At 36.3% G+C, this 13,795-nt stretch overlaps 1 protein-coding gene across 1 annotated transcript in view; it reads left to right on the top strand.

Annotated features, from left to right (window-relative positions):
- Positions 1-13,795, top strand: part of SCUBE1 (signal peptide, CUB domain and EGF like domain containing 1) — a 209,806-nt gene that overhangs the window by 28,281 nt on the left and 167,730 nt on the right. Inside the window, exon 3 of the mRNA XM_062570700.1 lies at positions 900-1,028. Coding sequence (XP_062426684.1) covers positions 900-1,028 — 129 coding nt within the window. The remainder of the gene's footprint in view (positions 1-899; positions 1,029-13,795) is intronic.

Raw genomic sequence — 13,795 nt, 5'->3', positions numbered from 1 at the left:
TTCTCCTAGTTTTGTACAGCTCTTAGGCACAAAGGGAAGAAATAATTCTCTAATCTGCTAGCAAAAGTTTTTAAGATAACTTGAACTCCTTGAGAGAAAGAGATGAAAAAAATATATGCCTTTTGTTAATTTTTCTGGTTTATGTTTCTGTTAGATTACCCTTGCTGGAAGTTATCTATGTGCATTACATTAGCATCTAGTGCTTCTAATCTCAGTACAACTTTTCAGAAATAAGAACTGAATAAAGGACAGCCACTCAAAAGACTTTGTGTTTCTTTAATTTGTCCCTTATGAAGGCTCTCCTATCCCTTAATTTAATGAGTAGTCCTACTTGATTCATTTGTTGTCTGAAAAAGAGGAATGAATTGGCCAGCCCTTTGCAGTGTGACATTGAGCAACATCAAAACTGATTAAACTTGCTTCTAATGTGGCTAAAAAAGGCATACCTTTATTTTATGTCTTAAGCCATATTAATACTGACACATTTTAAATAGCTGTTTGTCAAAAGCTAGTCAGGTCAAAATAGTTTAACTAATTTTCTGCTTGATTATTTTAAAGACAACAATTAAAACTACATTTCAATTATAAAAAATATACCAAAATCATTTTTTAAAATTTTTGACAACTTATCATTGCTTACTACGATGATACTATTATTATTCTGTGAAAAGCTGTTCAGTAAACAAGATTGCTGCAGTTCAGTTGTATCTGACCCTGATATATTCATTCAATCAATAGTCAATAGCATGAACCTTCTGTTGGATGAAATAGGTAATATGAGTATACAGAGTGATAAGGAACATGCATATGTTCAAAGATTGGGCTTAGTTGGAAAAGTCCCTGTATACCTTGGATTTTCTTTTTTATAAAATTCTCTTTTTCCTTCTCTTTTGTTTTAGATATTGATGAGTGTGAAAATGATTTCTACAATGGGGGTTGTGTCCATGAGTGCATCAACATTCCAGGCAACTACAGATGTACGTGCTATGATGGGTTCATGTTAGCCCACGATGGCCATAACTGTCTTGGTAAGTAGTGAATGCCAGCAAGAAGGGTTCCTTTCATGGATGTTGTAAGAAAGCCTGATACTTTTGCAGCATTTTGTCGTCTGATATATGTTTTCAGTAAAGACCTGATCCAGACTTCACTGGATAAGTTGAAGTGCGCCCATTAACTTCAGTGTGGTCTGTATCAAACTCTTAAAATTGGTGCTCTTCATCCTAAACATACTCCAATCAGTTTCTTATCTCTAACACAGCTGAAAAAAACCCCACCTCAAAACCCTGTGCTGGATGTTTAGGCTTTTTTATTTTTATTTTTATTTTTTTTAAGAAAAGTAAGTGGTCCCACCCACTTAAATGTGCTTTGGCTGTTTCTTCCAACTTGTGTAATTCCAATCATAACTTTAAATCTCGTCTTCCCTCTTTTTTAACTTCTAGGGTAACACAGTACTAGGATGTTCTGTATGAGCATATATTACTGTATATTATAAGTACAGGTATGATGAAGAAATATTTAGGCAATAGAATATGGCAAGGAAACAGTTATCAGTAATAGCTGTTTATAAAGGAGACAGACACAGTCTACTAACTGTACAAAAACAGTTTCTGAGCAGGATCTTAAATTGCTTCAGCAGTCTGAGGTCACTGGATCTAGGATTCTGATTCCTATCCATTCCTTTGCTTTAAATGGGTTTGGTTTATCCTACAAACTAAAAAAGTGTTTGTTTTGTGTTAAATGTCTTCACACAAATTACTTGGAAATGAGCTTTATGGCCCCTACATCCTGTTTCCCATACCTGCTTATTTGGTAGTCATTTTGGCTAAATTCTAGTACCCTGTATTGTCTGCTTTCCAGTCTGTTTATCCAGGCATATAATACACTTTACAAGGGACTATTTTTCTTCAAATTTCTAATATAAATACAATGACTACTGTTTGATACAATCACAAATTCATTTCAGGGTGATATGTATAAAAGAGTAATGAAAAGGGTATGTCATCTGTGTCATTCGGCACCTTTGCTATGGTAAAAGCTGAGACCCTTTGCAGTGAAAATCAAGAAATCAGGTAGTGAAGCAGAAATAATAATATCCAGTAACATCACTCTACACTCACTGAAGCTATAGAACAACTAGAATTTCTGAATAAGGTTTTGGTTAGCCTTTCAGCAGACGTATTTCCTACTTGGTTCTTTTTCAGACTGAGTATTATTTGTTCAGATGTCTTATACATCCTGGCCATTGACAGGATTTTGACTCAAATTTCCAAATTTCATTTATCATAGAGCAGAGTAAATGGATTTATTTGCCTCAACTTGAGCTGGTCAAAGGACTAACTGTGCAAGAAGCATTTCTTGTACAAAGAGCAGCCAACCATTCATATAAAAAGTTAAGGAAAACTACAGTTACACAAACATTCATAAATATCTCTTAAAAAAGGGGATACAAGCATAATCAAATAGTACAACTATTTGTGATTCAAATAAATGTGCAGGTATATTGTTTCAAATAGCTTGTTATTTTCAACTTCATTTCCAAATGATCCCCTTAATAGTAAAGTGGGTCAGCAAATAGGAATAACAGGAGTGACCCAATAAAGGATCAAAACTTTAGGAAGCCTGCAGATTTTTATTAGACCTCTCCTGCTGTCTGTATTGTTATTCTCTGATCACAGTTTTCCATGCAGGTTGGACATACACAGCCAAATTTCTCATGTTTTTGTTCACTGGTTTCTATTCAATCACTTCGTTTTGGAAAATGAAGGACCTACAATAATATAAATTGTTGTGCTGAACTGATGGTTATGATTCAAAGTCTTGATCCAAGGCTTGCCAAGAGATCTTGCAGATTTGTCAGAGTCAGTGTCTGTCTGTATTAACATTCCACTCTGAGCTGATGTTCTGCATTCCTCCCAGAACATTAGGAACTATGTTCCTTCTACAAGAGGGTCAGTGAACTGAAGATGAGTGGTAATGATAGCAAAGGGCTGCCTTTCTCACAGGATGTAACTTTAGGACACTAAAAGAGATCACTATTGCCTTCCTAATTTTGAGACCATGGACTAGGAAGGATCTGTTCCTCAAATGCAGATGGAATATTTGCAACTGTTTTTTTATATGAGTTTATATGAGCATAGAGGAACTGAAAAGGCACTGAATCAAGGCACATTCCTCTTTCTCCCTTTAAAAAAATTTAGTGAATTTACTGGTGATAAGAGTGCCCGGCTGTAAGGTCTGAAACTAGAATTTTTAATCCCAGCAGTGGCCATGCAAGTCTTGCTATGTCTGGCCATTGTGCATTAACTCAGATTTGATAAGCATACTGAGATTAAAACTGTATACACATTAAGTAAGGTTGTAATGGATACTATGTAAACTTATTTCATTTCCATAGAATTTGTAGATGAGCCTATAAAACCCATAGTAGGTTGATTTTGAAAACCCTGCCTGAACTGCCTTTTCATTCAACACCATGAAAATGCATATGCTTGGATGGAAGTGGATTTGCTAGGTGAGACCCAAGCTCAGATTACATTTTTCCTATGCTCTCCCCCATCCTTTGGCACTGCAGGTATTGCCGTTGGGATCCATTTTGACACTGCATGGGGAGCCAGGCAGCAAGGACTCTTCGGGAGCAATTCAACTGCCTAAGCTTAGGTGTCTCCTGCCAGTTAGGACACTGTAAGGCCTCTGAGATATCTCCATAGAGCTGGCAGATGTGGCGTGATATCTACAGGAGTAGATCTGGATTGACACTCCAGAACTGCAGGCCAGATGGAATAATTTAAGGAATCTGAAATGGCATCAGAGTCTGGTGTTTGGACAGCTGATTCGCTGTCTCAGTGACCTCTGCGGCATTTTATCACATGCATGTCACCAGAAATCTTTATGTCTAGCAATTTGAGATAGAAGGCCTAGGGATGATGACTCCATAATAGTTCTTTATAGTCCTGTAGACCATCTAGGAACCTCTAGAAAACACATTGTAATGGAGAAGACAGCTACATCAGGATTTCTGCATGTCTTGCTTGACAGAAGTCTGTGAAAAATCTTAAGCCATCTCTTCTTATCATGGGTTACATTCCTTTTTAAACCTTCACTGGATGTCTTCCTGGTAACGACAGTGTAGCATGATGATTACAATGTTCTTTTTAAATAACAAACTTTGAGTATTCACAACTGATTAAACCAGATGAGGTTGATGGCTTAAGTGTTTTTTCCTGTGTTCCTGTTTCAACATTTCTCACTTTCTAATCAAGTGAAATTTCCTTATTTATTTATTTGTTGGGAGGAGATGTTTGGTTAAGATTTCATGGCTAAAATTTGTACTGGAAATTGTCCAAAACTGTCCTCAGGGGAACTCAGCTCACTCTCTATTTGACATTTTTATTGAGGAATGTCTCAAATATAACATGAAATGACACCATGGGGAATTTAAGCTATGATGAGATCCTTGTCTTGCTAAAAATAATTTATTTTAGTACTGCAGTTATTTGAAATAGCAGTAGTGCTGTCTTAAAATTACTCTAAATTCTGTTCAGTGGATGCAAGACTAACATTTGGTCTCATGTAATAACTTTTTTTTATCCTTCATTTGAAACCAATCATGAAATATGTTTTCCTCTCTCCTGTATGAAGTACCAGTCTGGGCTTTTTTCAAAGCAGTTAGCTCACTGATCCAGATGGCCTTTCCTGTTTGATCTTTTTTTTTTTTTTTTTCATGAACTTAATGATAAATTGATTTTCTTCTTCATGTCTTTTCATGTTGAGGCATGCTGTCAATTTCCATTCTCTCCTTTAGAAGAGCTCGTGGGATAACTGATCATCCTTCCCATCATTCCTGAACATTTTATCCATCTTGTTCCTAGTAAATCAGAATCTTTCTCAGATATCCAATAAAAGCTGTGGGTCTGTTCTACAGAGTATCCATGGGTAGGACTTAATAACCTTTAAAATTGCTTATTCAACATATATCCCCTGCTGTGATTCAGCATGACACTTAGAGTTGTTAGCAATTTGTATGGCTTTCTTGATGTAAGACTGAGAAGACTGAATTTTCACATATGTCCAAGTGCATTATTGAACTGAGGCCTTTTTGACAGTTGGGTATTCTTGGAGGAATCCCATGGGTTAGGGCCCTAGAAGGAAGGGCAATCCAAGAGAGCTGGTTAATGAATATTAACCATCACTTCCTCCAAGCTCAAAAGCGGTGCATCCCTATGAGTAAGAAGTCCAGCAAAGGGGGCAGGAGACCTGCATGGACAAGTAAGGAGCTCCTGGCAAAACTTCAACTGAAAAAAAAGTACACAGAATGTGGAAGAAGGGAGAGGCCACTTGGGAGGATTCTAGGAATTTTGTCGGAGTACACAGGGATGCGACAAAGAAGGCTAAGCCCTTTGGAATTAAATCTGGCAAGGGATATCAAGGACGACAAGAAGGGCTTCTTCAAATACATCAGTAGCAAAAGGAAAACAGGGGAAAATGTGGGCCCACTGCTGAATGGGGTGGGGACCCTGGTGACATGACATACAGAGAAGGCAAAGTTACTGAATGCCTTCCTTGCTTCAGTCTTCACTGTTAAGGGCAGCCTTCAGGAATCCCAGAGCCTGGAGACAAGGGAGAAAGTCTGGAGAAAGGAAGACTTTCCCTTGGTCGAGCAGGATCTGATTAGAAATCATTTATGCAAACTTGACATCCACAAATCCATGGGACCTGATGGGATGCACCCATGAGTGCTGAGGAAGCTGGGATGTTGCTGCCAGGCCACTCTCCATCATCTTTGAAAGATCATGGAGAACTGGAGAGGTGCCTGAGGCCTGGAAGAAAGCCAATATTACTCCAGTCTTCAAAAAGGGGAAACACTAATAGATTTGTCCTCACCACAGTTCTGTAAGGAAAAGATATAAAATCTTCCTTATTTTTAAGGTGAGGAACCAAAGCAAACAGCTTCAGTGACTTTGTGAGATTCACACACCATGTCTGGATGTCTGCAGCATAGCCTTACACTTCTGAATCCCTGCTTACATACCCACATTTCAAATATTCTTTATCACTTTGATTTCTCTTATTTACAGAAAGATAACAGAATTAGGAAGCTTTGACATAGTATGATATCTCAGGTAATTTTTTTGTATGTTAGACCTTCTGAAAATAACTATAGGAGTTGGTTTTGGTGATGCAATATAGTTTAGGGCTCTTCAACAATTAATCCTGTGTCTGTGATTCAGAAGGGTCCTAGGAAGCAGAGTGAACTCCTGAGTATAAATAAAATCAGGAATGCTATTACTAGTATGCATTATAGATTCTACAGATCTCTCTGCATGAGTTGAGTGTTCAGTGTGGTGAAAAAAATACACAAGTGCAGTGCCAGCTTAAAAATTCATTAACTAAATCCTGGTTATGTCCTGAAACTTGAAGGCGTGCTTTGGGCAAAAGGCTTGATTTTTTTCTAGCCTGAAATGTAGACATTACTTGCTCCAGGGGAGATTGCATTTCCCCTGGCCTGCTCCAGAATCAGTCCCAGGCTGCTAGCCCTGGCAGATGGAGGAGAGCGACAGTCACAGCATATTTGGGAGCCTGCAGCTAAAAGAGAAAATCCTGAGACAAACCAGGAGCAGATAGTTAAGCCTCCAACTAACATCTGCCCATTATAAAATGCGCCTTGAGATTCCAAATTAGTACAGAAATTAGGTTCATGTTTGAAATCAAATTTTCTTTTCTTCTAAGGGTTGAGGTCAAGATCTAAATCCAAACTCCTGTCCTACTGTGTTCTTTTAAGATTCACTGGTTCATTTTGAAAGAGTAGAGGTCTTAACCCTGACACACTAGCTTGATTCCTGACTGGATGGTTGTAATCCGCAATTCCATTAGATTACAAAAAGAACACTATGTATGCATATATATGTATGCATATCACATCACTCAGTTCATCATTTTCCAGTGAATGTTCCACTATTCTATGTTTTTCTTTTTTTTTTTTTTTTTTTTTTTTTTTAAAGAGTAATTAGCAAAATCTTATTACTGCTTCTCCTTTTTTTTCAATATATGTACTTGGAGGGAGGTTATGGGCTAATCTGCATATCAACATGAAGTGGAAGGAGAGTTGCAAATATTTGAGAAATCATTCCTAAAGCTCCCAGATGCACAATGTCAAGATGTGGTACATAACTGATTTAAGATTACAAAATCACTGGTATGATTACAGAGAGCAGTGTCTTCCTTTTCATTTAGCTTTATTTTTCTTCCTCTCTAGACAGCTGTGTGCAATGTGTTGCTTTCTTGAACTCCAAATGAATGCTTCTATTACTGATGTTTATTTTTATGTTTCCCAACAGTTCAAATAGATTTTTTTTAATGTGAATATTTTTAATATAAAACTAAACAGCTTTGGAAAGCTTTCTTTTTTTAAGTTTCATAAAAACAAATATTTTAAAGAGAAGCTGAGGAATGGGCTATTTATTTGGCTGTCTTCCAGTTTCCCTTGCCTTTCTATCCTTATTCCAGGAGATTGTTAGGTGAGCCAACCATTTAGTATTGTCCTCCTCTAACATATCAGCAGTGCCTCTAATGATATTATCCGTCATAAATTCTCTTACAGATTTTCATGGCTGCTAATCTTAAACTCCTTGGCAGACAGAGGAGGGTTGAATATACCCACTACCCTTTTTTCCTAACTCTTCATTTTTATTAAAACACATTTAGAATTATGGTATTTTTTAGAGAAAGCTATTACTCTAAATCTTGAAGCTCTTACTCATTTCCAGTGATTTTGGTGAGAATTTTCCATGAGCAAAAAACTTCAGGACTTTGCAGCTGTTTGACATCTTAGGAGAAGGAGGCCAAACTCCCAAATCAGGGCTCAGTGGCTGGCCAGGGTCAAGGGGAGATGTGTTCCAAATTTGAGGGGCCCAGCAACAGGCTGGGAATGGGGTTCTATCCAATCCTATGTAGTTACAGGTAGGATGAAAAGGGATGAAATGCAAGTTTAACAATAAATGGATTAGATTTGTGTGTTTTGTACATTTGTGTGTTCTATATGCCTGCAAAAGGTGAATGAGCTGGGATTATTTAAGTGTAGTAAGAACCTTAGGATTGGGGGACCCAAGGAGATGGGTCCCACTGAACTTCCCGTACACAGTTATGCATTAACAAAAATACACACTGCAAACTGCACAACTAACTGAATTTTAGTGACAAATATATTCTTTCATGGTGAAAAACTTAAACATGTTTCAAGTTCTTTGTTTTTTGAACCCAGTCCTAAATGACAAAGAAAGTTGCTTTCTGATACGTTTCTTCAGGGAACTATCTTTTATTGATTTACTGTTTCAGATAGTTTATTAGTCTTGCTTGATCTGTACATCAGATGAATGATAATAGCAGTGATTTATCAGCCATTTAAAGTATCTAGTATTTGTTGTATAGAGACATGCATTGGATTTTATATTTGTATTTACTATTCTTGCAATGCTTTCCACTAACTGATAGCTGAGTGCTGAGCAAATATTAATAGGTAGGATGTGGAATAAATGTTATATAGGCATTTCTGTGTTAGATATTTACATATATCTTCTGTACATTCATATTCTTCTTCTGTACATACATGCTTATTGCATGGTTGCATACATATTGTGAGTGTCTTGATGCTACAAGTGGTAGTAGACAGTCCTATTAATCAGTTAAATCTCCCTTCTGAGACGAGATTATAATTATAACATTAGTTTTGATGATGTTTCCCTTCTAGCATTCGGTTTAGTTTTATGGTGTCTGGTAACTGGAAATTTCCAGGCTTTAAGCCATAGCAGTCCCCTCACTTGCTGGCACGTTCCATTGTGGATGATTAAGGATCATTATCAGCATGTCTGCATACAAAGTTGAAAAGTGTTGAACTACCAAGATGTCAAGGCCTATATTTCTAGGAGTGTTTCATAATTTGAGGTCTTCTTAATCTCTGGATGTCCTAGGGTGTCATTCAGCTAACAGAGTGTAAGTATCTGCATCTAAGCCATCTGCCTGTACTCCCCCTGAAGACATTATGGAGAAATAGTATTTTGGGGGTGTGACTGCTCTCATCCTAAAGTATATGTCTACTGTAGCTCAGATTAACGAGTCCCTGATTTTTCACAGATGCAGACTTATGTTAATCAGCACCTTTGAAAATTGTGTTGTTGCTTTAGAAAGTTTGGAGTTCAAAATTGAAGATTAAACTTGAAATGCATCCAATTTCACTCTGAAAATCCAATAGGGAATAAGGAGTTCTCATGGTGATTGATGGAAAGAGTTCCAATATTCAACCTTCTCTGAAACTAGGATCCAAACACACTGCATTTATAAAATCCTCCTTTTGTTTTTTCGGTATCTAAAAGTTTGTCCCTTCAGAAGTGCTGTAATGTTTGGTCACTTGACATTAATCTTTTGTGTTCAAATGAGATATAACTTTCTTTACATATTAATTTGCCATATGTTTATTTTTTTAAAGCCAGTGTGCTCTGAGAAGTACCAAAGCAAGAGAGAGTATAAATCAGCTTAGTTCCAAGGCTTTTTGTTAGGTATGGGGAAATAATCAAAAGTGTGGAATAAATCTTGGTCGCTGTCAGCTGTGAAGTTAGATTCTCAGACTGTCATAATAAATTAAGAAACCAGGAGCTAAATGACAGGAGCATCAATCTCAGTCTCTTGTTTCTGAAGTCTTCCTGTTGTTCGATTTTTTTCTTTTTTTTTTTTTTAAAAAGAAACTTCAGAGGAAGGAGGTAATCAATCACACTAAGGGCTTCTCTACATGCAAAATAAAGGAAAGTAAAGAAAAATCAGCTTAGAGTGTGAAGTTAATATGTGCAAGTTAAACCACATTAAAGCCTATATGGATGCTCTGATTTGGGCTAACATGGCTCTAAATGGCTGTGGCTCAGTTTATCAAAGTTACAATTTTGTTCTGCATTATGCATCCTTACTGCTTTAGCTTGTTTATGTTAGTTTCCCATCATTAGTTAATTCATCTGCTTTTGTTATTCATCTCAACTGATGTGGCCAGTATTGATATCTACCTTAATAGAAATGCTATAAAATACATTAAAGTTAATCAGAACTTTGGGAACCACATTGTGTTCAACTCTTACTTAATGCAGTATGAAGCATGCATGCACCTGAAAGGAAGAATTTCAGCTTATTTTATATGTGTTGGCTAGTCAGATCTGTGAGACATGTGAGCCTCGCCTCACAGAAAGGTGTTTCTGTCAGTCCTAGAAATTGTGTAGATCCAATTAAGAGGCTGAATTTGTATGAATTAGAAGATACCAGACAAAAGTGGAGACCTTTGGTATGTGATTTTAAATACAGTCACTGTCATTATATTGTACTTAGGATGCAATCAGGTCTTGGCAGTGCTTTAATAATTGGATATCACTCATTTTTATAGCCAGAAATTTCGTTAGGTGCATATTTGTAACTCTTATTAAGAAGTACGCTTGCAATATTTAAGTAAAATAACCTTGTTGATTGATCCTTTCATTAGACTTCCTGGTAACAGTATGATTTGTGTAGTTGAGAAATAGCCATCAAAAAGAATAGCTGCTATATAACTGCAGTGCAAAGATAGCCTAATTGCCTACTGTATTAGAAAATGAAGCAGTATGGGTTAGCACTACAAGAAAGGTTGGTCGTGAATTTGTTGTCTACTTGTAGAAAAGTAATAGATAAGAAGTTTGTCTATTTGTTAAGTAGATTCCAGAATCTCGGTATTCTGTAGTATCCTGCTTTTGCTGTCTAATGCTTTCTATGGATTTGTGTATCTTGACATTATCCTGTTTACTTCAGTGTACAATGTGCAAACTTAAAAGTTTGCATCAAACTGCAAGACCAGGATCCAGGATTGTTTTTACTTTTTCCAATAGCTTCTGCTGACTTTAGTCTAGATCCGTTTCAAGTATCTGAAATTATTCCCTGTGTACACATTTCTTACTCGTATTGTATCAGATGACAATATGTAGTTTTGCATGAAAAATGAGCAGGAAGAAACAGAAAGTTGATGGTAGAATCTTTTAATAAAGCTTTGCAAAGACTGTCGTTAACATCTATATAATAATAACACATAATAAAAATTTAATTAAAAAGTCACTGGACATTCTGTGCAAGAAAGGTTATTTAGAGAATTTGGAAGATTTAAGAGTAAAGCAGAATTGATTAAGGGACTGTATGGGATATGGAAGAAAATGTCTGAAAACAATTAAAATATACTTCATTAAATAAGCAAAACTGGAGTGAACATATGATACTTTATCACAGAATAGGAATAGAAGTGAGAAACAAGGCAAAGTTGTTCCACTGCATCTTAACAAAAGAAAATATTAACTGAAGAGAAAGTTCCAACAGCAGTGATATTAGGCTGTAGAACAATCCCTTCAGCAGCATGGTTATATCTAACTTAAAGCATAATTAAAGTAGAATTGAAGAGTTTAAAAGAATGGAAAGATGTATTTACTCAGTTTATTTGGGTGGCAGTGTTACAGGCACATCAGCAAGAGCTCAGCATCCAGAGTTCTAGGAGACTCTAGCTTGGCATACTCTAGGTCATATGTTAGTGAGCAGGCTTTCATGTCTTTTTTTCCTCTCATGAGAAGAGCTGTGCAGAGAGGATAAGATTTCTGTTCTGCAACACTTAGAAATTTGGCTTTATTCTGAAAACTCTGGAAAGTTTAGGATTGTGTAGGTCTCCATAAAAAATAATCTAGATTTTTTTTTATTATAGGATAGACTCTACAGTTTTTTCAGGGTGATCTTTTTCTTGTACTAGCTATAGTATCAGACAACATACTAAAAGAAGAAGAGGCATAGCTGTTTTTTAAATTTTTCTAGATGAAATAAGCTTGAATGGGATTTTTTCTAGAAGACTGTTTCCACTCTGAAGCTTCTGTAGTGTACTTTTAAGTATACAGGCAAACCTGAAAGTAAAGTAATTAATTTTAGTGTATCTGAGCCAGCAAAAAATGCTGAAAGTGACTCTTTGTAGGTATTCCTAATGTAGTTGTATAATTAACATGAGTTGGAATGACATCAGTACAGGCTGAAAAGTTTTCCATTACTGTTTACTAATATTCTTTTTACTCTAAAATACCGGAGTCATATTTTTCAGATACATATTAGCACATCAAAAGTAGCAATGTTTCAGTTTTACCTTCTGAAAAATAGTTATTGTAATTCATTATGATGAATATATGCATTGGTATATTTAGACTTAACTGGGGAGCTTGACTGATTTTCTTTGGACTAGTTGAGCAGCTTCATTTATTCAATTCTTTCAGTTTATTTTGAAGATATAACTAAGCAACTACTTCTGAAACTAGTCAAAGAAACAATAAAAAGTGTTGATATGACAGCAAAGAATGGATTTTGTATCTCACTATAGAGTTATAGTAGCAGACATGAAGCTGCATTTACAGGACAGGCAACCAGCCTTTTGCCATGCTACTTGCAAATCATCTAAGGCTTCATTGTATAAGTTGCCCTGGTCTCAAATCCTCAAAACTTTTAAGCACCCACTAGATATGAGAAACAATATCAACCCCCTATACAACTGCAGCATTTTCTTTAATGGGCCTGAGATTTTCCATATGCCACTGAGTGTTACTCCAGTGCTTACAAAAACATCTGAAATTCTCTGTATGAACATGTCAGAGAAGTTTAAGACACTTGATTTTGCTCACTTTAACAATAGCTGGAAGAACTTCTTTTGACTATAACTCAGCATCTTCCAGGCTCCAAAGGGACCATAGGCCAAGCCTATTCATGACTGCACACTGAAAGAATGTGGAAAGTCATTCTTGTGCTGCAAAATGATCTGACCACTCTGGATGTGGACTGAGTTTTGCTTTAAGTGTTTACATTTGAAATCACAAAGAAGGAACTCTGGGAGAAATAGGGGAGTCCATAGAACTTGAAATTAAAAAGGCTCTAACAAATAGCCACTTTGTAAATTCAAACGGGCTACATACCTGAATGGGATATCCAGAAGTAAAGCTGCAGAATTTGTCAGTGGATGGTCAGTCTTTTTGCCTTAACATTTTAACAGTTTTCTCTGTGACTTAAGCTCCTGTACAACCAATACCAGATATCCTACAGTAAAAGGTAAGACAGCTTCTAGTGGAATAAATTACCCTTAGACAGTTTCTGCCTAACTTCTGTTAATTAATGGTTAGCTTGTGCATGAATCACAAAGTTTTCTTTCTTTTGTATGGGATGTAACAAAACGTTTTACTTAACCATGTGACTATATGCTTCATTTTCATATGTTGGACACTGATAACCCTAGGCCATAAGCCTGAAGTACTTTGATTAAAAGAAAAAAAATTTTTTCATGTCAAGTGATATACTTTATTAGCCCCTCAGCAAAATGTTCTTCATTTTTGTGAGAAGATAATCAACACCAAAATAAGCAATTTTGAGTTAATCAGAACTAGATTTTTGTAATCTTCTCAGAGTCTATAAGCAGATAAAAAAGGAATCAGGTATAAGCAGTAGTAAGCCTGGAAGAAGAATATAGACTACTGCTTCATATGAGCCTGCAGAAGTTAATGTTGCTTCAGAGGAAAGTACAGAGGCAAGGCCACTGTAAGGAGATATATGACAATAGATTAGGTAATTACTCAAGTTGTCCTCAGTTTTTCCTTGAATTGGTTAGGACTGTTGCTTTTTTGCATCTGTAATTAACTTCTTTGTTTCTAGGTTACAGAGGGTTGTTAATCCAGCACTGCAAATCTGAGTGTCTTGAGTACACCCCGAAATCAGTGAGAATTGCAAGTTC

This window comes from Rhea pennata, chromosome 1 (assembly GCF_028389875.1).
Source record: "Rhea pennata isolate bPtePen1 chromosome 1, bPtePen1.pri, whole genome shotgun sequence".
In the NCBI taxonomy this organism is placed as follows: Eukaryota; Metazoa; Chordata; class Aves; order Rheiformes; family Rheidae; genus Rhea; species Rhea pennata.
This window is presented reverse-complemented; position numbering and strand designations above follow the sequence as displayed.